The 25,813-nt window shown below is 38.6% G+C and overlaps 1 protein-coding gene across 1 annotated transcript in view; it reads left to right on the top strand.

Moving 5' to 3' along the window:
• The first annotated feature begins 23,321 nt into the window (after positions 1 to 23,321).
• LOC121378145 overlaps positions 23,322 to 25,813 on the top strand; it is a 41,538-nt gene continuing 39,046 nt past the window's right edge. Inside the window, exon 1 of the mRNA XM_041506246.1 lies at positions 23,322 to 23,438. Coding sequence (XP_041362180.1) covers positions 23,421 to 23,438 — 18 coding nt within the window. The 5' untranslated portion in view covers positions 23,322 to 23,420. The remainder of the gene's footprint in view (positions 23,439 to 25,813) is intronic.

Raw genomic sequence — 25,813 nt, 5'->3', positions numbered from 1 at the left:
ACCTTAGGAGATATAAGATCAATTATTATCCAGGAAGTTTTTGGTGATAGTCCTGTTATGGAAGACAGTCAGATTGTTCCAGAGATAGAGATAAATGAGTTAAGTGTGGAACAACAATTAGCTTTTAAAAAACTTGAGTACGAAAGAGAAGAACGTGCATTAGATAGAGAGAGGGAGAGAGAAAGAGAAGATAGAGATAGAGAAAAAGAAGATAGGGATAGAGAGAGAGAGAGAGAGAGAAGAGAGAGATAGAGAAGATAGACATAGAGATAGAGAAAGAGAAGAGAGGGATAGAGAGGGAGAGAGAGAGAGAGAGAGAGAGAGAGAGAGAGAGAGAGGAGAGAGAGAGAGAGAGAGAGAGAGAGAGAGAGAGAGAGAGAGAGAAGATAGACATAGAGATAGAGAAAGAGAAGAGAGGGATAGAGAGGGATAGAGAGAGAGAGAGAGAGAGAGAGAGAGAGAGAGAGAGAGAGAGAGAGAGAGAGAGAGAGAGAGAGAGAGAGAGAGAGAGAGAGAGAAAGAGAAGAGAGGGATAGAGAATTCCAGTTAGAAAAATTAAAAGTGGAACATGAGTTAAAGTTGAATACTGAAGAAGTTGGACGAGAGGCAGGAAATGGTTTTAACATGTCGGAGGCTTATAGATCAGTGCCTGTATTTGACGACCAGGAGGTAGATATGTTCTTCCAACTTTTTGAACGGGCCGCTAAGCAGCTAAATTGGCCGCAGTCTAAGTGGACATTGTTAGCCGTGTCTAAGTTTAAGGGGAAGGCTAGTATAGCTTATAATTCAATGAGTGATGAGCGAGCAAGTCAGTACGACCTAGTTAAGGCTGCATTGTTGAGGGCTTATGAATTACGGCCTGAGGATTATCGTTTACGGTATAGCGAGTTGAGAAAAACGCAGGGTCAGTCTTATAGTGAGTTTGTGGCTAAGAAGGCAGGGATGTTTGATAAATGGGTGGTGTCTCATCAGGTAGAGTCATATACCGAGTTACGGGAGTTGTTGATCTTACAGGACATTAAAAATGGATTACCAGTTAGCTTACGTATTCATTTAGAGGATCGTGATGTCAAAAAGATAGAGGAGGCAGGCATAGTGGCAGATGATTACGTGTTAATACACAAAGCTCAGGCAGTACAAGGTAGCTCTTTACAACAGGGTGATAAGAAGAAATTTCAGCCAGGTTTTTCCCGGGAAAGTAACTATCTGGGAGAGTCATCTAGTTGGTCAGCTAGTCAGGCAAGGAATGCACCTGGTGGGCAAAGTAAGGATAGGCCTGCATTATCAGCCAATGCACGAACTTTTCGTCCACATTGCAGTTACTGTAAAAAGGATAACCATCTTGTCGGGGACTGTTTTAAAAGGAAACGCGATAATGAGCAAGTGGTCGGTTTAGTGAGGTCAGCTCCGTTAGCGAGAGAGTTAATTGTTAGTCCCATGGCAGAGAAAGTAAACCCGTATGTGTCCACTGGTATGGTTTGTGATGTCAAACAAGAGTTGTGTCCTAAGGCAATATCAATCTATAGAGATACCGGGTGTAGTCAGAGTCTGATAACGCAGAAGTGTTTAGCTGGTATTGAAAATTCCGATACAGGACGAAGTTTGGCTTTAAGCTCAGTTACTGGAGAAAAAATGGTTGTCCGGTTACATAAGGTTTTCTTGTGTTCGAAGTTTGTGACGGGACCAGTCATTATGGGTGTTGTGAAGGACTTGCCTGTTAAAAACATAGGAGTTTTGTTGGGTAATGATTTGACTAGTCAGTGTTGTCAGCCGAAATGTGACCAATTGTTAATAAAAGACAGCCCTTTACCCATAAAAGAGTGTGAGGTTGATGAGATTAGTTATCCTGCGTGTGTAAAGACTAGGGCGATGGCCAGTAGGTTAGCACGGGACCTAGAGGATATATGTGAATTGTCTGATACGTGTGTGAGCCATGAAATTGGAGTGGATGAGGTTATCAGTAAAATGGTAGATAAGTCAACTGAGGAATTAAATGTGGTGGAACCTGTTGATCTCCCGCAGAGGGGAATTGAACCAGTTGTGTTTGATAGAGGGGATTTACCTTGTAATAGACAAGAGTTAGTACTAGAGCAGGGGGCTGATCCAAATTTGTTGGCAGCTCGCACTACCTTGTTAACTGTGGACAAGGGAGTATTAATGAATAAGAGAGTTAGAGATAGAATGGATAGGAAGCAACTGAGCCAAGCTCAGAGCAAAATAAAATCAGTGTTTGATAGGAAGGCTAAGAGTCGTGAATTTAAACCAGGGGATAAAGTGCTGCTGTACCTTCCCATTAAACGGGGTTCAGTACAGAACAGGTATTTCGGTCCCTATGTTGTGCACAAACGGGTTAATGAGACAGGGTATGTAATAAACACTCCTGATAGGGTTAGGAAAAGTAGGTATTGTCACATCAATTTGCTAAAAAGTTATTTTGACAGACTGCCGATAGTTCCAGAGAGACCGGTCCAAATTGAGAGACACTCAATTTACTGTGATGACGTCAAGACTGCAGAGGTCAAGTTGGCCAACGGCCAGATTCTAGCAGACTTGAACCCCAAGCGAGCAAAGTTGACTACGTTGAAACAAGACAATGTTTCCATTTGTCGGGACCTTCCAACGGTTACCAATACCTTAAGCCAAGATGTGCGCTTGGAACCCAACGCTACACCGATTCGACAGCATGCCTATCGGAGAAAACCTGGAAAACGTGCGACGCTGAAAAAGAAGGAAACGAAGTTCCATTGGCCAGATGAATGCGAGAAGTCATTCAACCGTCTCAAGCAGATGCTCTCCTCGTCTCCCGTGATGGCAGCACGAGAGTAGCGAAGGCTTTTCAAGCTAGCTGTGGGTGCCAGTGACGTGGGTGCTGGAGCTGTGCTGTTCCAAGAAGACGAAGACGAACTGGACCATCCTAATGAAAGCCTCCAACCAGAGAGTGTTGAGATGGAGTCTTCCTCTGCAAGAATACCCAATTACCATTGGACATATCAAGGGCACATCCAATGCCCTGCCCCGAAGTTGAACGTTATGATAATGTGTTGACATTCTTGATTTCTGTTTTGTTTATAGATATTTTATTTGTATACCAGGGACTCAGAGACTCAGTGTGATTACTGGTAGTCACCTTATTATTACATGTGTTATAAATGCCCGTATGCGTCGGTTAACGCACCTTTTTGTTTTAATGTAGTATATTTCCCTATTCCTAGAGTAGAGGAAATATCCTTTTTGAGGTGGGGGTGTGTGACGGTACATGCTCTTAATTGTGTTTTCGCCTGGGGCGATATTAATTGTTTTAGAAGGCCGTGTGCAGTTCCATAATTGCACTTAGCCCAGATGGGCAACTTGTTACGTAATACCTCCGCGCGACCGTACACACTTAGCGAGGTGCGGAGGCCATGTGGCGAGTAGTTACGTAATACCTCTGCGAGTGCGGTTTTTACAACCGTGATTTGGCGACGATGGCGACAGCCAGACTGACGATCAGAGAAAAATTATACCGACTCTGGCAGAGGTGGAATATCAGATGATAAGATTCGGTGCCGCCTTGTATCCCCAGGCGATATTCTGATTTATAATAAATAGCTAGTTTTTTTTAGATATCGAGGAAAAGCAAAAAGGACAGAACAAGGAAGGCTTCCCGGGAACGTTGTCCGTTTGGACTTTGGTAAATATTTTATTTCTGCTCTATTGTATAACCTTGATGTGATTGATGTGACTTTTAAATATTTTAATACTGTATTATACCAATATTCTTTAGACAGTGTCTTCGGTCATCTGACGAAGTAAATCGTAGACTTTTTGTTCTAACATTATTCGAGTATTTGGTAATATAAAGCTTAGCCGGTCATCCTAGAAGACCTAGGTAAACTGTAGGTTATTGTCTTTATTGTGATAGGTACCAGTATTAATTCTGTGTTACAAGGTTACTGAATGAGTAGTTAGGGTTAATTAAAAATTAACCAGTTAGGAATAGAGCCGTAATTCCTTTATTAATTAAGTTCCCCTAGAAGCGTTTCTCAATTATCACACGTGTGGGTGTTTAGCATATTGTGTAACCTAGACACCTAGAGATTAACTAATTAAGTGATCAGTTCTGGGTTGTTATTATTGTTGTTATTAATTAACTACTGCGGCTGTACATTTGTCAGCGTAGGTTAATACAGATTCCAAAGTGTATTGTGTTTTGTTGTGTTTTCTAGTGAACTAAACGTGCTATATTACATATACTTTATATAAGATCGTATCTCTGATCGTACCTAGAGACGAGCCATACTCGGGTAAATACCGCCTGTTACAGAGAGATCTAATAGATATACAGTTAGGAGAGATATTTTGATAATCGTGTTTTATTCAGTTACGGGTATTATAGAATCCCCGTGACAAATATGTAATTACAATCGTTAGAAAGTCTTTGTTAGTCGATAATATTTTTAAAAGTGCAGCAAACTCAGGAATGTCTCTTTAAAGAGAGGTGCTAACACACACAGTAAGGAACTACCTACTAAACCAAGAACAAAGAAAAGGATTTTTTTTTAGCAAGGATTAGTACATACGAGAGAGAGAGAGAGAGAGAGAGAGAGAGAGAGAGAGAGAGAGAGAGAGAGAGAGAGAGAGAGAGAGAGAGAGAGAGAGAGAGAGAAACATGTCCATACTTAATCTAAATCCAGACGCCGACGGAACCTGGCCGAAATGTACAAACCAACCGTTCCCAAACGTTTTATTTTATGGCCCGTTATAAAAAACAAGGGTATTTTAAATGTTGTGCAAAGAGATGTGACACGTGTGCACATTCTGTAGAAACTACTTCACTGCAGGCTCCTTGGGATAAAAGAATATGGAAAATTAGGAAACATCTTGCCTACAAAACCCCAAATGTTATCTGAAGGTAGTACTAAACCAAATATCTTCCGGCTGTGTCAAAGTTCGAGTGCACCCAACTTGTGATAGAGAAGTGAACACCACAAGTCCTGTGATTGGATATAAATGTGAGTGTGTTGGTTGTAAAAAACATTAGTTTCAAGCCGTCTTCTAGCCATGGTAAAGGATTATTATATGACAGAAAAAATAATATCACAAATAAATTTGCAAGGTGACGACCATATTAAAAAAATGGTGCCTATTTGTTGCGGTATTAGAAGCCAGTGAATAAATATTCTTCTTCTTCTCCTTTTTCTTTTTATTAAGGTTGATTTAATCAACTGGTTTTAATGCATCTATAATAATGTATATTTATGCAAATATAGATGTCGTGGAAATAGGAGATCTGCGGTGAAATAGCCCATGTGTTGAATTACATGTTATACCTCCCTGAAACATCAGCTGTACATACCTTTTTACCTTCTTTTTTTCAAATACTGTTTGTATTTAATAACGTGCTGTGTGTATAGTGTATTGTTCTTTTTTCTTGTATTTTGTAATTTATGTTTTATAAACTGTACCTTTGCCAATAAAAAAGAAAAATAAAGAATTAAAAACAAAGAAAACGTTTTAATTTACAAGTGAAACCCCCCCCCCCCCCCCCCCCCAAAAAACCCCCCCAAAAAAACCTCCAAAAAACCCATTAGTTTAATCTGGGCTAAACATGTATGCAATTTTATTTCATCTAGTACCACTGTGTCAAGTAGCCTTGTGCTTGGTACATGTATGGGGTTCCTGTAAAAAAAACCAGTACTCAAATATTGCGCGGAACTAGGATAGTCATAGATGCTACCCGTTATTTCAGAAATGAGCTTGACCCCAATATTTTCTGATTCACTTTAATGGTGAGGTGAGGTAGTATTTATATCCATGGCGTTTATGTCGATTGATGCGTTGCAGGTAGGAGTTTTAGCCACATATGTTACTATTGTCGTCTATGGGATTTGAATTGGTAGTATACACCCTGTAAGCAAGGTGGGCAAACCATAAATCAGACTGTAATCTCAAGAAAACATCAACATGTAGCGTATCTAAACACGTGGGTACTGTTACCCACTTGAAAAAGCCTAATATAACCTGCGCTATTGACTCAGGTGACAATTATCACTTCTATATGTATTTAAAAAAGAGACATTCTGGATGTGTAATTTGGGAACAATTTTCAAGGGACTTAATTCCAGAAACGATTTCAGTTCCTCTCGCATTTACGAAACGTAATTTGGACTGAAACAGAACACATGCATAAACTGTTTGTTTTAATGCGATTTTTATTATCATTACAGTTTTACCCCCTCCCCCCTTTCATCAATTTACTTTAATTAGCTTTATGTTATTTATTTCATTTATTTTGTTCTGATTTATTCACTCATTCATTCATTCATATTTGTTAATTAATTCACTCATACTGTTTATTCACCCACCTACCATGCCCACCCCCATTTTTGTATCACCATTATATGACCTTTGTTAGATTTAATTTACAAGACTTTTAATCTCCTACCAGCAGTTTACTCTGCAGTTTTAACTTGAGTTGTACTCACTCCTACATTCTCAGCTTCATGACTTGTTTTAGAGTGGTTGTTTACCTCGCATTAGGTTTATTTCATTTATTCAATTCATGTTTTCATGACTTCTTTTAGCTTACTTTTAAAGTAAGTTTTTTTGTAATGTTTTAACATTATTTTATTAAATTTAAATAAATATATATTATTATTATTATTAGCTGAGCAGCTTAGTAATTATTTTTATCTAAAGTTACGTTATGTTTAGGCCTAATATTAGTCATTTTTTAAATTATATATACAGTAGAATCTCGTTGGCTCGACCTCGGAAGGGTCGAACACACCGCAACGCTCGAACCAAATACGAAGTCCCGAGTTTTTTGTCCGGTAAACCCGTATATTAACTGATGATGGGTCGAATACGTCCCGAGTCGACTATAAGGCTTCGCTCGAACTAAATTATCGGTCTCGTCTGTGTTATTAGCTATATTTCCCTCGAACTGGTGATACATCAAATATCAAATGGAAAACCACCGACCAACCAAGGACCAACAATTGCCGCGCTTGCGCAGTTGGCTATTACAACCTTTGGATTATAATAATTTAGGCGGAACGAGTTATAGATGGATCGGAGAATCGCGACACTAGCCAAGCAATCCTTTCTTTGCCATACCTGTCATGTTCAGCCAGCAGGTATCAGTAAAAGTCTTTCAAGTACAGCTAGTGTCACGGTGCCTTTTCGATGAACCGTGATACCAATCAAACAGTTGGCTTCGGCGGGAAGCGTTACTCTGAACAGGTCTATCAGACCAGTTTTCAATGAAACCAGGGGCGAGGTACTCAGCTATCATAACTTCGGCAAAGGCTTTTGTATCACACAATCGGAGTAATTTCTAATAAATCCTTTCACTCTGATATTTTGTTATATAACACAATGATGAGATTTTTAAGTTTGCAGTTACCAAAATAATATGATAACAGGTCGTTTCGCCCTTATTACTAGTTCACCCCGAGTCGTTTTGAACAGGGTTGATTCGTACCTCTAACCGAGTCGTTTCGCCCATGTTTCTATTCGCACTAATTTTTATTTTGTTAATAAAGTACATTTATTCATTGACTTGTCCTATATCCATTGATTTTTAGATGTCACACATTGCGTGTTTATATTTACAGACAATTTTTTTTTAAATAATTTTGTTTATTTCCAGTATCATTTACTCAAGCCATATACATGAAATACGTACAGGCCTTAGATAATGAACAGTCACACTGCATACTACTGATGTGCTGTGGTTTCTTATTAAATATACTACATACCCAGCTGAGGTTAAAACGCCGAGTACGGTATGTTGATTTCGCCTAGCTTCAGCTGACAGAAAGTAAACAGCTGATAAAGCATTAATATCCAAAGACAAATTAATGTTACAAATTTGTATTTTATCTATATTATTACCGGTGTTACTATACCAATTACAGCATATAACTGTATACACGAACACTAGATCGCCGTATATTGCATTATTGGCCGAAACGGTTTGGTGCCGTAGTGGGGCCGAAACGTCCTGACATCTATCTAATTCAACTTTCTAACTGATGTTACGGAAGTATCCGAGGTTGACCAAATGGTTCGGTCGAACTACCCGATGGGTCGAACACTTTCTCGAGCACCGACGGGGTTCGAGCCAACGAGATTCAACTGTATATATATATATATATATATATATGTATATGTATGTATATGTATATGTATATATATATATATATATATATATATATATATATTATATATATATATATATACACACATATACACATACACATACCAGTGTTCAATTTAGGATTTTGATGGGGCAGGGCGCTAATTTAATTGTATGGCATTTTTAACGCGTAAATCTTATTTTTGAGGCAAGTGCTGGATATGATCGAATTTTTTACATTCATAAATATCATATATGTAGGAATATCTATGCCGGTTTTAATTTACAAAACGTTTTTGGAGGGAGGGGGACAATCAATTTCTAAACCCAAATTTATTATTCTTAAATTTGGATTGATGAAACAGTACATTCATCGCCGTATGGAATATTATTGTACTAATGTACTAAATATAGACACTATTAACAAAAATCTCGTTCCAGCCAGTGCAACACGACTGGTATGTGCCGTGGTATGTGCTATCCTATCTGTAGGATGGTGTATATAAACGATCCCTTGCTACTAATGGGAAAAAGTACCGGTTTTTTCTCTAAGACTAAATTTAAAAATTACCAAATGTTTGACATCCAATAGCCGATTATTAATAAAGCAATATGCTCTAGTGGTGTCGTTAAATAAAATCAAACTTTAACTATTAAAATGTTTTACAAAAGGTTGGATCATCTAAACAAATAATATTCTTTTTTTCTATTATATATAGTATTTATACCATTTAATATTATGCCCAAATATAATTTGAAATAAATAAATGAAATCAAGAAATGAAATCAAGAAATGAAAAAAAGAGAATGATTAGAAATAAATAAAAAGAAATAAAGAAATAAAAGAACAAACAAATAGAAAAATCGACATAAGGATATATTTGTAACAAGTTGCTCACTGCATTTAAAAACGGCTATTATTGCATGTCAAGGTCTAGATAGATTTCATTAAATAGCAGGCATGCTTTTAACAAAACACAGTTATGCCTACATAGACCAAATAACCAGTGTTGCTTGTTTACTCTGTGCTATATTATAAAGATGCAATCAATATGTCATTGATAAGGACTACTGACATCAGTTAAAACTATATGTATCTTGGTCTGGGTATTTTCAAAGGCAAACATTACTTTCAAAAATTTACTTATCAAAATAAATTTCGCATTTGACGTTCTGTCGAAGTTTATCATGATGGTCTACTTTCAACTAGGTGTTTGTTAGGTGGTGTGTGGTTATGTGCGTGACGGTGTGAGGATTACTTCGCATTCAAGCTTTGTACACATACATATACACATACAGACATATATATATAATATATATATATATATATATATATATATATATATTATTAATTTTATATATATTATTTTATTTTCTTATACTTTTTACACATACACTTAAGTCTTTATTATTTGTAAATTATCCAGGTAAATTCATTTTATGTATTCAGGTTGTTTTTGCTATTGGTTTATCTATTATTATTTTGTTATTGTTTTATTATTTTGTTCTTTGTTTCATTCATTCATTTATTTATTCTTAAGTATATGAATATTATTATTTTACCCTCCCCCCCCCCCCCCACCTCATTTTTCCTCAGTCATATGGTAGGTTTAGTGTTAGCTTATTTTTAATCTTTGACCAGTATTTAATTCGATGGCTTGATGTTTTATCTTACGTTACTTTGTCCTTTTCTTATATAGACTTAAGTATATTATTTATTATTTTAGTTACAGCTTTAACTCTGCCAGTGGTTTTATGTGCGTATTTTTATTTTTGTCGACAGATTTCGGCGAAATTTTGGGATATATGACTTTTAAAGGAGGCGTCTAACTTTTTCTTTTATAAAATATATTATCCCAAGCCCCCTTGCTACTTTAGAGGAGAGGTGTATATATATTTATTTATTTTTTTGGGGGGGGTGGGGGGTGGGGGGGGGGGTGGGGGGGGGGTGGGGGGGGGGCAGTGTAAGGTCACTACAATCTATCTAAACTTAGGTTACATCTAGTATATTTATTATTAGATCAAAGTTTGCTTTGTTTTACGACATTACTAGAGCACATTGATTAATTAGTCATCAGAGGAAACTCGCTACATTTTTTTCCTAATACAGCACTTTCCCACAGACAGGAAACCACATACCACGGTCTTTGACCAGTTGTATCCAATCAAGGTAACGCCTAAGCACGCTGTCCTAGACACACCTCAGTTGTCAAGTTTCAACACGCACACACACACACACGCGCGCGCACAGACACACATACACACATACAGTGATACACACAGGCACACACACTGTGATACACACACCAACACACACACACAGACACACACACAACCACACCAACACAGACACCCACACACACACATCAACACAGACACACACACAACCACACATACACACACAACCACGCACACAACCACACACACACACAACCGCACACACACACACACACAACCACACAACCACACACACACACATCTCATCTACAAGTAATCTGGACTGTCTGTCCCAGGATAAGAGTGTTAGTTGTTAGTGGTTAGTGGTTAGTGGTTAGTGGTAAGTTGTTAGTGGTTAGTTGTTAGTGATTAGTTGTTAGTGGTTAGTGGTTAGTAAAAGAGAAGTCGATGTAGTGGTCTTACACCTACACATTTTGTGTACCGACTCCCACCCAGTACGTGTGAATTGAATTCATTATTACCGTAAGCATTTGCTTATTGGTACAAACAATATACATGTATAATCAATCGTGACAGAAGTATGGCTAGTAGAGAATATAAATAGACAATTGGAGCATGATATATTAATCAATTATCCAATTACACGATTTCTGTACTTAAAGGCTTCGACCAGATATTTTTCCAGATTACAAAACATGTTTACATTAGAACAGTTAAGCAACTTGAACGTAGAAGGTCTAAACCAATAATAGCATTATATATATATATATATATATATATATATATATATATATATATATTTAATTTATATATATAGTTTTCTTCTATCACTAAATGCAGAACAACATAACACGAAATGATGAATATCTTCAACTTTTCCACTGTTATATAACATACAAACTCTCAAATCTATTAATATTTCTATATCGGCCAGTTTCATTTGCTAAGTTATGTGTAATACACACTCTACACACACTTGGGATTGATTTAATCAAATAATGCTGCATATTTAAACTTTCAGCCAAGAATTTGTACAAAGTGGAATATTTCGCAGACATATTCAACTAGTAGAAAAGATTCTGCCTTGTTAAATCAAATATCCTTTGCCTAATTAATGACATCTGTTAAAATATCATTTTCTTCAAACCAATTATATGACCGGCCTTGGTGGTGTCGTGGTTAGGCCATCGGTCTACAGGCTGGTAGGTACTGGGTTCGGATCCCAGTCGAGGCACGGGATTTTTAATCCAAATGCCGACTCCAAACCCTGAGTGAGTGCTCCGCAAGGCTCAATTGGTAGGTGGAAACCACTTGCACCGACCAGTGATCCATAACTGGTTCAACAAAGGGAAGCGCAAATAAAAGATCGCTTGCTGCCTGTCGTAAAAGAATAGCCTATGTGGCGACAGTGGGTTTCCTCTAAAAAACGGTGTCCGAATGACCATATGTTTGACGTCCAATAGCCGATGTTAGATTTACTGTAATATTACTGCAATATTACCCATCACCATAATCAACTGGCATTTCTGGAGCAGAATTAGCTGAAGTAACTTCCTTAAAATGGTTTTTAAAAAATCAGTTAACGTAATATTATTATTAAAGTTTCGTTTTTGTTTTTTTACATGTTGGTAAAATTTCCTTGGGTTATGTTTGCGAAAAAAATTCAACTGATTTTCTTCCATCAACATATATTGTCTTTTAAAATTTAATTCCAATTTGTTATAATTCCTTTTACATTCATTTAAAATGTTGTGGTTATCATTGGATTTATCCAACTTAAATTTATACAGGGAGTCGATATATCTACTATACACTGTTCTACATTCAGGAGTAAACCATGGCTTGTCAGTCTTAACACGAGAAATATACATACACAACACAATCACCAGCCACATGACCTTGTTCATTACATGTACTACGTACCGGTACAACAAATTGTTTTGTAATTTCCACACACACACACACACACCCCCCCCACACACACACACGCACGCACGCACGCACATGTACACACACAACCACACATACACACACATGCACACATGCAGACACATGCGCGCACACACACACACATACACATGCACACACACATAGACACACACACACACACAACCACATACATACACACACACATACACACACACTCACACCTACACACACACACACACACACACACACGCTCGCACACACACACGTGTACACACATACATATACACTAACACACATACATACACACTAACACACATACGTACACACAACCACACATACACAGACACATAACCACACACACACACACACACACAGAGACACACACACACACATACACACACAGAGACACACACACACAACCACACACACACACACACACACAGACACACACATAACCACACACACACACACACACACACACACACACAGACACACACACAACCACACACACACACACACACACAGATACACATACAACCCACACACACACACACACACACAGACAGACACACACATAACCACACCAACACACACACACACACAACAACCACACACAACCACACACACACACACAACCACATACACAACCACACACGCTACCACACACACACACAGACACACAACCACACACACACACATACACACAAACACACAACCACACACACACACATACACACAGACATACACTCACACTACCACACACACAACCACACACACTACCACACACACACGCACACACACACACACACAGAGACACACACACACACACAGAGACACACACACACACCCAACCACACACACACACACTGACACACACAACCACACACACATATACACACAACCACACACACACACATACACACAGACACACACACACTACCACACACACAACCACACACACTACCACACACACACACAGACACACACAACCACACACACACACCATACACCACACACACACAGACACACACAACCACACATATACACCACACACACACACAGACACATACAACCACACACACACACCACACACACACACCATACACCACACACACACACAAACACACACAACCACACACACACACCACACACACACACACCACACACACCACACACCACACACACACACACACAGACACACACAACCACACACACACACAGACACACACAACCACACACACATACACACACATACACACAGACCACACACACACACACACCACACACACACACACACAGACACACACAACCACACACACACACACACACACACACAGACACACACACACACACAGACACACACACACACACACACACACAGACACACAAACACACACACACACACAGACACACACACACACATCTCATCTACAAGTAATCTGGACTGTCTGTCCCAGGATAAGAGGGTTAGTGGTTAGTGGTTAGCTGTTAGTTGTTAGTGGTTAGTTGTTAGTGGTTAGTTGTTAATGGTTAGTAAGAGAGAAGTCGATGTAGTGGTCTTACACCTACACATTTTGTCGCTAAAACTCGCCCTGGGTGGGAGTCGGTACCGCGATGCCAACCCAGTACCTACCTGCCTTATGTCCGATGCCTTAAAGAATAAGTGATAAACAAGAGACATTTAAAGACGCCTGGGGTGCTTGCGTCGCAAGATCGAACCACCTCAGTGGATCCATTCAAATGATTGGGGCTTTTTCTCGTTCCAACCAGAGCACCACAACTTGTTAAAGGCCGTGGTGTGTGGTTTCCTGTCTGTGGGAAAGTGCATATAAAAGATCCCTTGCTGCTAATGGAAAAATTTACCGGGTTTCCTCTCTACGACTGTCAAAATGCCCATATGTTTGACATCGAACAGTCAATGATTAATAAATCATTGTGCTCTAGTGGTGTCGTTTAAACAAAACAAACTGATGACTACGAGTCAGAATTACCAAATATTTGACATCCAATAGCCAATGATTAATTAATCAATGTGCTTCAGTGGTGTCGTTAAACAAAACAAACACACATTTAAAGTATCGATGGTGCAGTGGTTAAGCCATCGGACTACAGGCTGGTAGGTACAGGTTTCGCAGCCCGATACCGGCTCCCACTCCGAGTTCTTAAGGGCTTAATGGGTAGGTGTAAGGCCACCACACCCTCCTCTCTCTCTCTCTCTCTCTCTCTCTCTCTCTCTCTCTCTCTCTCTCTCTCCTCTCTCTCTCTCTCTCTCTCTCACTAACCACTAACCAACTAACAACCAACCAACTGTCCTGGACAGACAGTACAGAGAGCTGAGGTGTGTGCCCAGGCCAGCGTGGATATAATTGGATATAAGCATGGAAATAAGTTAAAAATAAGGAATGAAAGACTCACCTCGTCAGAAGTTGCGTCAGTTGGGTGGCACCCGTTACTCTGTTACTCTTTTCATGTCCAATGAATGTATAACGCGGCTATTGTAATTCACACTTAACTAGTTCACCAAGATAAACCTGTGCTATTTGTACTAGGTTAAATTTAATTTTATGTCTTAAAAAAAGAAATTATTTGAACACAAAAAAAAGTTTGGGCTTCTTACAAATATTAAGATGACCAGAAACACATTGAATATACAGACACTGATATTCGGAACAAGAAAATATATTCAATATGTAAGTTTAATCGTAGAACTATTTTATTAGTCGGAAACATCTTACAATGCAGCAAACTCAGGAGTGTCCCTTTAAGTAAATGACGATCTGAAAGGTATTTCTGTATTAACACACCGACGGTGGGGTAATCGCGAAATAAGTCAGACAGGCCAACGAAGCGGCAATAAAAAAGTTACCACGGTGGAAGAGACTTAATCGAGTATTATTATTATTAGTAGTAGTAGTAATCTAGGTTCAATTGTACCAAATCAATTCCTATAGCCGATCATGTTAACGTTCACTAATAAAACTGATATAAGCCCAGGAAGTGCACCAATAAAAGGTGTGTCACCTCACCTTTAATCTACCTGCAAGAAAATGAGGAGGGGTGGTTGTGATTCTATTAAAGATTTGGTAAAGTTTTTATGAGCAAAATAATAATATTAAAAATACACACACATGCATGCACCACACACACACACGCATACATGCACACGCACACACATACACATATACATATGAACGCGCGCATATAATATACACACCACACGCGTAGCTCACCACGCACAAAAAGAGAGATATATGGGGGGGGAGAGAGAGAGAGAGAGAGAGAGAGAGAGAGAGAGAGAGAGAGAGAGAGAGAGAGAGAGAGAGAGAGAGAGAGAGAGAGAGAGACCGAGAGAGAGAGAGATTGAGATATTGTTAGAGGGCGAGAGAGAGAGAGAGAGAGAGAGAGAGAGAGAGAGAGAGAGAGAGAGAGAGAGAGAGAGAGAGAGAGAGAGACTGAGAGACAGAGACACACATAGATAGAAAAACAGAGAGAGACAGACGGAGAAACAGACAGACAGACAAAGAGAGAGAGAGAGAGAGAGAGAGAGAGAGAGAGAGAGAGAGAGAGAGAGAGAGAGAGAGAGAGAGAGAGAGAGAGAGAGAGAGAGAGAGATTGAGATATTGTTAGAGGGCGAGAGAGAGAGAGAGAGAGAGAGAGAGAGAGAGAGAGAGAGAGAGAGAGAGAGAGAGAGAGAGAGAGAGAGAGAGAGAGAGAGAGACTGAGAGACAGAGACACACATAGATAGAAAAACAGAGAGAGACAGACGGAGAAACAGACAGACAGACAGAGAGAGAGAGAGAGAGAGAGAGAGAGAGAGAGAGAGAGAGAGAGAGAGAGAGAGAGAGAGAGAGAGAGAGAGAGAGAGAGAGAGAGAGAGATGGGAGAGAAAGAGAGAAAGAGAGAGGAGGAGATGGAGAGACAGAGGGAGAACGAGACAGAGGGAGAGAGATAAAGGTGAGGGAGCAAGGAAGAAAAACGAAGAGAGGGGAAAAAGAGGTAGCGAGAGATAGAGGAAGTTATTAACTGGATGCTTTCATGCGAGTAGAAGGTGACCAATGTACCTTTAAGAAATATCCACCTTCAGCTTGACCTGAATTTTCAACAACGACCGGTCATATCACGTGACATATTATGTATATTTCAGTCAGTGGGAAGCTTAAAGGGACATTCCTGAGTTTGCTGCATTGTAAGATGTTTCAGACTAATAAAATATTTCTACGATTAAACTTACATATTAAATATATTTTCTTGTTTAGAATATCAGTGTCTGTATATTCAATGTGTTTCTGGTCGTCTTAATATTGTAAGAAGCCCAATCTGGATTTTGTCTTCAAATCATTTCGTACGTACGACAAAATAATAGTTTAGGAAATAAAATGAAATTTAACCTAGTACAAATATTAGAACGATAAGAAACATGTTTAATATACAGCCACTAATATTTTATGCAGAAAAATATATTTGATATAAAATTACAATCGTTAAAATGTCTAGAATAAAATAACTAGAATACATTGATTTATTAACCATCAGCTATTGGATGTCGAACATTCGATAATTATAACATACAGTCTAGCAAAGGATCTTTTATGTGCACCATCTCACAGACAGAATAGCGCACATCACGGCCTTTGATATACCAGTCGTGGTGCACTGGCTGGAACGAGAAATAAAAGATGGTTCCACCGACGGGGATCGATCCTAGACCAACCGTGCATCAAGGGGACGCTTTACCACTAGGCTAACGCCCCGCCCGTTTTTCAAGTGAGTGGAAACTTGTTGTAACCGATATTGTGACGACGTCGTGTCCTCCGATCACGGTGAAAATGGCGTACCACATGATTTCTGTTTTCTGTTAAAACTGCAATGCTACCAACTAATTAATCATCCATTTATCAACTGCAGCTAATTAATATTATTACTCCAGCAGGCACTCGTAACGGGGAAAACAAAAATCATAATTTCTCAATGCATTGGTTTAACGTACACTACTATTGGACGATTTTACGCCAACAAACCAATCACCTTGTCGGTACTAAATATGACGTCATCACTATTTTGCAAAGCACACACAATGACGTCACGTAGTTTAAAGCGTTTGCGTTGACGTCTTTCTGGTTTCAGTGTTAAAATTGTAATGAAATAATAGTTTAATGCATTTCATTATAGACTTTTTTTTGCAGAATATATAGAACTTTGGTTTTTGGATTATCTGTGAACCGTGAATAAAATACAAAGTTAAAACAATACCCAGAACAGTATAGTAGTTTACGTCGTTTCTATATACATGGACGTGTAGCCGATGTAGGCTATGTCGAAAATAAAGGCTTTTAAGAAAACCCAATAGCTGGGGTAATAAATAGAATAACAAACTCGGTACCAGTTATTATTAAATTTATGTCCCTCGTGAAATAATTTGATAATAATTGGTAACTCGTTTATTATCCTCTATGTATAATACAGATAAGTATTTATTGGCACTGAGCCCTTTGGTGAACTGTATTACGTCGATGTCTGTGAGGAAAAAATAGAGGCTATTTCATGGTTTTTTTTTCGAATACGATTTTTATGTCAACGAGCGAAGCAATTCGTGAAAATATGGTTTTTACACATCACGAGTTGACATAAAAATCATATTCGAAAAAACATCGTGAAATGGTCTATTTATTATATACATCTTCCGTAATTTTTGACAATATCTTTCACTTTTTGTTAATATCTTTCGCTTATCCTATCGAAAACACGTAACGCCATGATATATTTCTTCGAATGGAACATTTCCTGAAAATTTACTTGACCATAGACTTTTTAAAAGAAATTTGAATAAAAAAATATTTATTTAATTATTAAATAAACATTTATTTAATAATACTGCTGCGCCCGACAAAGTGATCCTCCAATCCCCCAAAAAACAACAACACCCCCCCAAAAAAACCCCAAAACAACAACAAAACGAATCGAACGCCGTTAAATTTTAACTTACATTCAATGACAAGACATTGTGTCATCATTATTTAGCTTAGTTTTTAATTCGTTTTAGATATATTATCGTAGTTGCACTTCATATCACTTTTTTATTGGTACAGTTGTTTAAATTAAATACGAAGAAACGACACAAAGGGAGATAATTTAATCATGAACTGTTACAAAATAGTATATTTCTATATTTTCACTGTAGCTAAAATACAGTGGAAATATGACTTTTCACCGGATATCACTTCCATGGTTTCTGTAGATCTATATATTTCATTGGTAGGTATATAATAAAAGTATATCTCTTGATCTGTTCACACGCATGACTCGACATTTAATACATTTTGTGTCGCTTGGCGGTTGTGGGTTTTGGCTTTCTTCGTGAAAACCCACGACATTTAATACTTGTTGTGTCGCTTGGCGGTTGTGGGTTTTGGCTTTCTTCGTGAAAACCCACGACATTTAATACTTGTTGTGTCGCTTGGCGGTTGTGGGTTTTGGCTTTCTTCGTGAAAACCCACGACATTTAATACTTGTTGTGTCGCTTGGCGGTTGTGGGTATTGACTTTCTTCGTGAAAACCCACGACATTTAATACTTGTTGTGTCGCTTGGCGGTTGTGGGTATTGGCTTTCTTCGTGAAAACCCACGACATTTAATACTTGTTGTGTTGCTTGGCGGTTGTGGGTATTGGCTTTCTTCGTGAAAACCCACGACATTTAATACTTGTTGTGTCGCTTGGCGGTTGTGGGTATTGGCTTCCTTCGTGAAAACTCATCGACACAGAAACCCTCCGTGACTGAAAGGTGTGGGTATCTGATTCCCGATGACTGGTCACACGTAATGCAGTACGTAATGCAGATTACTGGATATTCTGCTGTTTAAAGGGACATTCCTGAGTTTGCTGCATTGTAAGATGTTTTTGACTAATAAGATATTTCCTCGATTAAACTTTCATATTAAATATATTTTCTTGTTTAGAATATCAGTGTCTGTATATTCAATGTGTTTCTGGTCGTCTTAATATTTGTAAGAAGCCCAAACCTAATATATTTTAGGAAATAAAACGAAATTTAACCCTGTACAAATATTAGAACGATCAGAAGCATGTTTAATATACAGCCACTAATAATTTATGCAGGAAAATATATTTGATATTTAATTACAATCGTTAAAAAGTCTCTGTTAGTCGATATCATCTTAAACATTGCAGCAAACTCAGGAATGTCCCTTTAATGTATTTCGATTTTTTTTAGCCAAATCGCGCTTACGCAACGCGTGCATTCTTTATGAGCTTTTAGTCATAAAATACATGTGTATATTAAAATTGGAAATAGAGAGAACAATTCACTCGGGACAACAAATCCACGACTCCTCGTAGTGAGTTAGTTAGTTATTCTCTACATACAAACAAAAGGAAGTCGCCACAATCGATTTTGCAGATAATTATGTTTTTCATTTTTGATCAACGGGTTGCCTTTCTTCAGCTTTACCACATAATTATAATAATGATGTTTCTGTAGTTCATTAGTTAATTAATAATTAATTAATTAATTAATTAATTAATTAATTAATTAAATCACACCTGGATCTGCCTGGCGAAACCATAGTGAATAACACGTGTACAAGACGTTATCATTGTAGAGTTGAAAATTAACATGAAAACCAAGGTCGCCAGCAGGGCCAGTTGAAAAAAATCTTACTGGCCCTTCTCAAATTCAACTAGCCCTCCAATTATCACACTGGAATTTAACTGCACAGGTAAAATTAAAACTATAGTGTTCTTTTGTTGAATAATAACCGTTTGCGTTAACTTCATAATGAATAAACTAAAAATTTATATAAAAAATGTTATTAAATTTTAAACCCACACCATCTCAAATATTAAAAACAAATTTAAAAAAAAAAAAAAAATCCAGTAAAAATAAACATTTCTTTAAAAAGCACCATTAAATTAAACATATTAAATCCCATTTTCAATACAGGGTAAACGATAATGCAGTAGAAACAGACTAAATGTAGAACTGCGCGTGCTTTAGTAAACTAGTCTGGGAGTGGCAGTCCTCTTTGTGGCGAAGCAAGAGGGATGAAATAAACTTTGTTGTGATACAAAAGGGGTGAAATTCCCAGCAAATGATTTGCTCCTTGATAGAGATCCATGGAATTATCCACTATTTTGCCAAATACCCATTCGACTGCTTTGTGCAGAGATACGACCCTAATCATGTATTACAGTTGTGTCATTCAGATTACCTTGGATGTCCCATCAATTGTCTTAAAACTTGTATCACAAAAAAAAAGAAGAGTTAACCTATGCAGTTTGATGGTAATTTGTAAAGAATGTTTGTTTTAATTTACACTGCACTTTACCCCCAATAAAGTGTTATTTGAGACGGTATGGGTTTAATAAATAGATTAATATGTTTTTATATGAATTTTATCTGTATTCATTATGTTCTATTTCTTCTGCTGCCAGATCTGTAGTTCGCGCCAACATAGACGCGGTGTGTTTTGTCACATTCGATTCAGTATCAGTGTTGTTGTCTTTTTTAACTAGTACCATGCTCACCAGACCCTAAAATCGATGGTCGCCCAACGGACTACCTTAGTCGCCCTTAGCCAATAAAGTTCGCCACGGGCGACCGGGCAACTGCTAATTTTCAACCCTGTTATTGGTATTTTAGTTTCCTGATTATACCCAATTACGGTTCAAGCACGTGTCCTGGACACACGTCAGCAATCTGGGCTATCTGTCCAGGGCAATGGGCTAACGGTTAGTGATTAGTGAGAGAGAAGTTTGTTTTGTTTAACGACACCACTAGAGCACATTGATTAACTAATCATCGGCTACTGGATGTCAAACATTTGGTAATGACTCGTAGTCATCAGAGGAATCCCGATACATTTTCCCTAATGCAGCAAAGGATCTGTTATATGCACTTTCCCACAGACAGTACAGTACATACCACGGTCTCTGACCAGCTTTGGTACATTGGTTGCAATAAGAAAACCCCAGTCATTTGAATGGATCCACCGAGGTGGTTCGATCCTGCGACGCAAGCACTTCAAGCGAGTAGTGAAAGAGAGGTCGGCGTAGTGGCCTTACACCTACCCACTGAGTCGTTAAAACTCGCTTTGAGTGGGATCCGGTACCAGGGTGCGAACCCTGTACCTACCAGCCTCATGTCCAATGGCTTAACCACTGCATCACTGAGCCCGGTAATTCAGGAAGTGCGTAACTTATGTATAAAAATAACAATATTATTTGCATGATTGCTCATGAATATGCATTAGTAATGAATTAATGACTTCTTAGCAATTGAGGGGCGGGAAGTAGCCCAATAGTAAAGCGTTCGCTTGATGCGCGGTCGGTCTAGGATCAATCCCCGTTGGTGGGCCCATTGAGCTATTTAAATTTTTTTTTTTTATTATTCCAGTCCCTCATGTACATGACAGACAACTCATGCTGAGGACAAAACATGAGTCGCGGACAGCATCAAGACATGACATAATTATTAGATTTTAAGTAAACTTTCATATAAATATATGTAAACTATACAAATCATGTAAACAAAACAAGACAAATAATACCACTATGGACTATTTTTCGTTCAAGCCAGTGCTCCACAACTGGTGTAACAAAGGCCGTGGTATGTGTTATCCTGTCTGTTGGATGGTGCATATAAAAGATCCCTTGCTGCTAATCAGAAACAGTAGCCCATGAATTGGCGAAAGCGGGTTTCCTCTCTCAATATCTGTGTGGCCCTTAACCATATGTCTGACGCCATATATCCGTAAATAAAATGTGTTGAGTGTGTTGTTAAATAAAACATTTCCTTCCTTCTTATGAACAAATGTGCCAATCGAGGTCTGTGTCTTCCTGGACGGTTTAGGATCGATCCTCGTCGGTGGGCCCATTGGGCTATGTCTCGTTCCAGCCATATTGGATTTCTGCAGTACTGAATTTTCGAAAGGGTTTCGATCCCACACCGACCGTGTATCAGGCAAGTCCTTTACCATTGTGTTACGTCCCGCCCCCCCCCCCCCCCCCCCCACACCTGTTCTCAGAAGGGCGGGTTTGAACCTTATTTGGCTACAGACACGTTAATGTTCGAGTGGGGAGTTTTCGGTTGTGGGTGGACAGATACATAACTTGACTAATTGGTGGGTGAATATTAATGGATGCTCGTCCTCGGCGTTGTCGTGGTTAAACCATCGGACACAAGGCTGGTAGGTACAGGGTTCGCAGCCTTGCACCGGCTCCCACCCAGAGCGAGTTTTAACGACTCAATGGGTAGGTGTAAGACCACTACACCTCTACACCTCTTCTCTCTCACTAACCACTAACAACTAACCCACCAACCTGAACAGACAGCCCAGATAGATGAGGTGTGTGCCCAGGACAGCGTGATTGAACCTGAATTGAATATAAGCACGAACATAATTTAAGACAGAAAGAAAATAAATGGATGCTTACGATCAATCGCGTGCTATACATTAACCAACGGTTTGAGCGGAGCAAGCACGCTTTTCCTGGACATGCTTTTCGGATTCGCACCGATAGATCTGTAGGAAAAAACCACACGTTTCCAACAATACACAAAAACTGGTTTGTTGTTGCTTAACTACACGACTAGGGCACATTGATTTATTAATCATCGGCTATTGGATGTTAATTATTTCGTTATTTATGACACGCAGCCTCACAGAAAACCCGCTGCATTGTTCCATTTGCAGCAAGGGATCTTTTATATGCACTTTCTCACAGGCTCGATAGGACAGAACATACCACGACCTTTAATGTATTTGTAGTGGTGGCACTGGTTGGGGCGGAAAAAACCCCGATCAGAGTATGAGGCCACTGAGGTGATTCGATCCTTCGACATTAGCACCTCAGGTATAGGGAAAGGCAATTAGTGAATTGGTCCGCTAACGTGATTCGATCCTTCGACATTAGCACCTCAGGTATAGGCAAAAGCAATCAGTGAATTGGTCCCCTGACGTGGTTTGATCCTTCGACGTAAGCACCTCAGTCTAGAGCTCCACCGACTGAGCCAATACTGTACAGTCTAGACCGCCATCTTCCTGTTGTCGACGTCACACGCCCCTAGTCTTGACAACGCCCACTGGTTCCAGGTCTGTCGCTATCACCAGAAGTCGCCAGTTGGAGAAAACATATCTTCAGAACTGCTATTACTGTCGCAAGCTAAGAGATCAAGATGCAGGAAGTTACTTCTGTGAGTAGTACCTAAATGTATTGTCTTGTTTTTCTTTTTAGTCTTTTTTTGTCAGGGGCAGACTCGGGTGGGTTAAGGTGGTAGATATGAGCGCATTAAAATAATAATAATAATAATAATAATAATTAATTAATAATTTTTTTTTTCTTTCGCTGGTTGACCACACCTCGAGCCCAGCAGTGGCAATCAATGACATTGTCGTCTGTAGCATTTTTTCTTTTATTAGACATTTTGTTTTTCATTCATTTTGTTTTTTATTTATCATTGTTTGATACCGGATAACCGATGTTTTTGCTTATACTATGATCTCCATTCGCCATTCATTCATTCGTTCGTTCGTTCGTTCGTTCGTTCATTCATTCATTCATTCATCCATCCATCCATTTGTCCATCCATCAATCCATTTGTCCATCCATCCATCCATCCATCCATCCATCCATCCATCCATCCATTCATTCATCCGTCAATCCATTTGTCCATCCATCCATCCGTCCATCCATTCATTCATTCATCCATCCATCCATTTGTCCATCCATCCATCCATCAATCCATTCATCCATCAATCCATTTGTCCATCCATCCATCCATCCATCCATCCATCCATCCATCCATCCATCCATCCATCCATCCATCCCATCCATCCATCCATCCATCCATCCATCCATCAATCCATTCGTCCATCCATCCATCCATCCATCCATCCATCCATCCATCCATCCATCCATCCATCCATTCATTCATTCATCCATCCATCCATCCATCCATCCATCCATTTGTTCATCCATCCATCCATCCATCCATCCACCCATTCATCCATCCATCCATCCATCCATCCATCCATCCATCCATTGTTTCCGATAGCCGATGTTTTTGCTCATAGTATGATCTTGTTGAATATTAATTAATTAATTCATTCATTCATTCACTGACTCACTGACTCACTGACTCACTCATTCACTCACTCACTCATTCATTCTTTCATACATTCATTTATTCATTCGTTCAATCATTCATCCATTCGTCCATCTGTACATACGTCCATCCATCCATCCATCTATCCATCCATTCATTGGTTTCATTAATGTTTTAGATATAATTATTGGCATATGTAAATTAAAATTGAAATAAATTGAAAGTTTAAAGACTAGCTTTGTAATAAAAGGTGTTTTAGATATAATTGTTGGCATAGCTAAATTAAAAAATATTTTAGGTCTTTGTAAAATCGTGTATCATTTTCAAATTCATTCTTCTGGAGTATTGCGTAATTAGTGATAACATCTTTCCAGAATAAATTAGATGAACAAATTGTGCTATTTTGATTAATTATATTGTTTTCTGAAACGAAAATACTATTGAACATTCGAAATCGCGTAACATTTTATTTGTAATCCGTTTAACGATCTGAAGCGGCCTTCTCAATATGCGATTAATCGTAATGACGTGTCGCATGCGATTTATCGGGTGTTCTCACGGTACGGTTCGATCGCATGCGACACGTCATTGTATATATTATATGGAGAACTTGGACGTTACCCGGTATATATTACCGCAAAAATAAGAATGATCATTTTCTGGTATCGACTAATTACTGGAAAACAGTCCAAGTTGTCATTATTGGTGTACACATTATTACTGAATGATGTTAATAATAACGTTTATAATCACAAATGGATTATGTATGTTAAATCTGTTTTAGATGATATTGGTTGTACATATATATGGTTATCACAATGCAATGATATTACTAGTGCTTCCATGTTGAAAACGTATATTAATACAACACTTACGGATCAATACTTACATACTTATATTGATAACTCATCCAAAGCTTCAAATTATAAATTATTTAAAAATACTGTTGAATTTGAGACATACATTACAGTTATAGAGAGAAAACATTGGAGTCCATTATTACGCTTCAGATTATCAAACCAAAATCTTCCAATTGAAACGGGCAGGTGGAAAAATGTACCACTACAAAATAGAATATGTCCATTGTGTAATAATTACGATATCGGAGATGAGTTTCATTATATATTTACATGTTTGTTTTTCAAGAATGAAAGAAAGCGTTACTGACCATCTTTCTGTAATATATATACATCCTCATATGCCGTAGACTACGGCCTGAGTGTAAATAAATTTCAGTTCATTCAGTTCAGTTCAGACAAGTCAGTGCGACTAATTGCGTGATGTGAACGCCTCTTTAATCCACGTGCCACTTGACTATATATCATAATTACCACATGTCTGATACCCAGTAGCCAATGATAAATAAATGACCGGCCTTGGTGGCATCGTGGTTAGGCCATCGGTCTACAGGCTGGTAGGTACTGGGTTCGGAGCCCAGTCGAGGCATGGAATTTTTAATCCAG

Source organism: Gigantopelta aegis, chromosome 7, assembly GCF_016097555.1.
Source record: "Gigantopelta aegis isolate Gae_Host chromosome 7, Gae_host_genome, whole genome shotgun sequence".
Taxonomy (NCBI): domain Eukaryota; kingdom Metazoa; phylum Mollusca; class Gastropoda; order Neomphalida; family Peltospiridae; genus Gigantopelta; species Gigantopelta aegis.
This window is presented reverse-complemented; position numbering and strand designations above follow the sequence as displayed.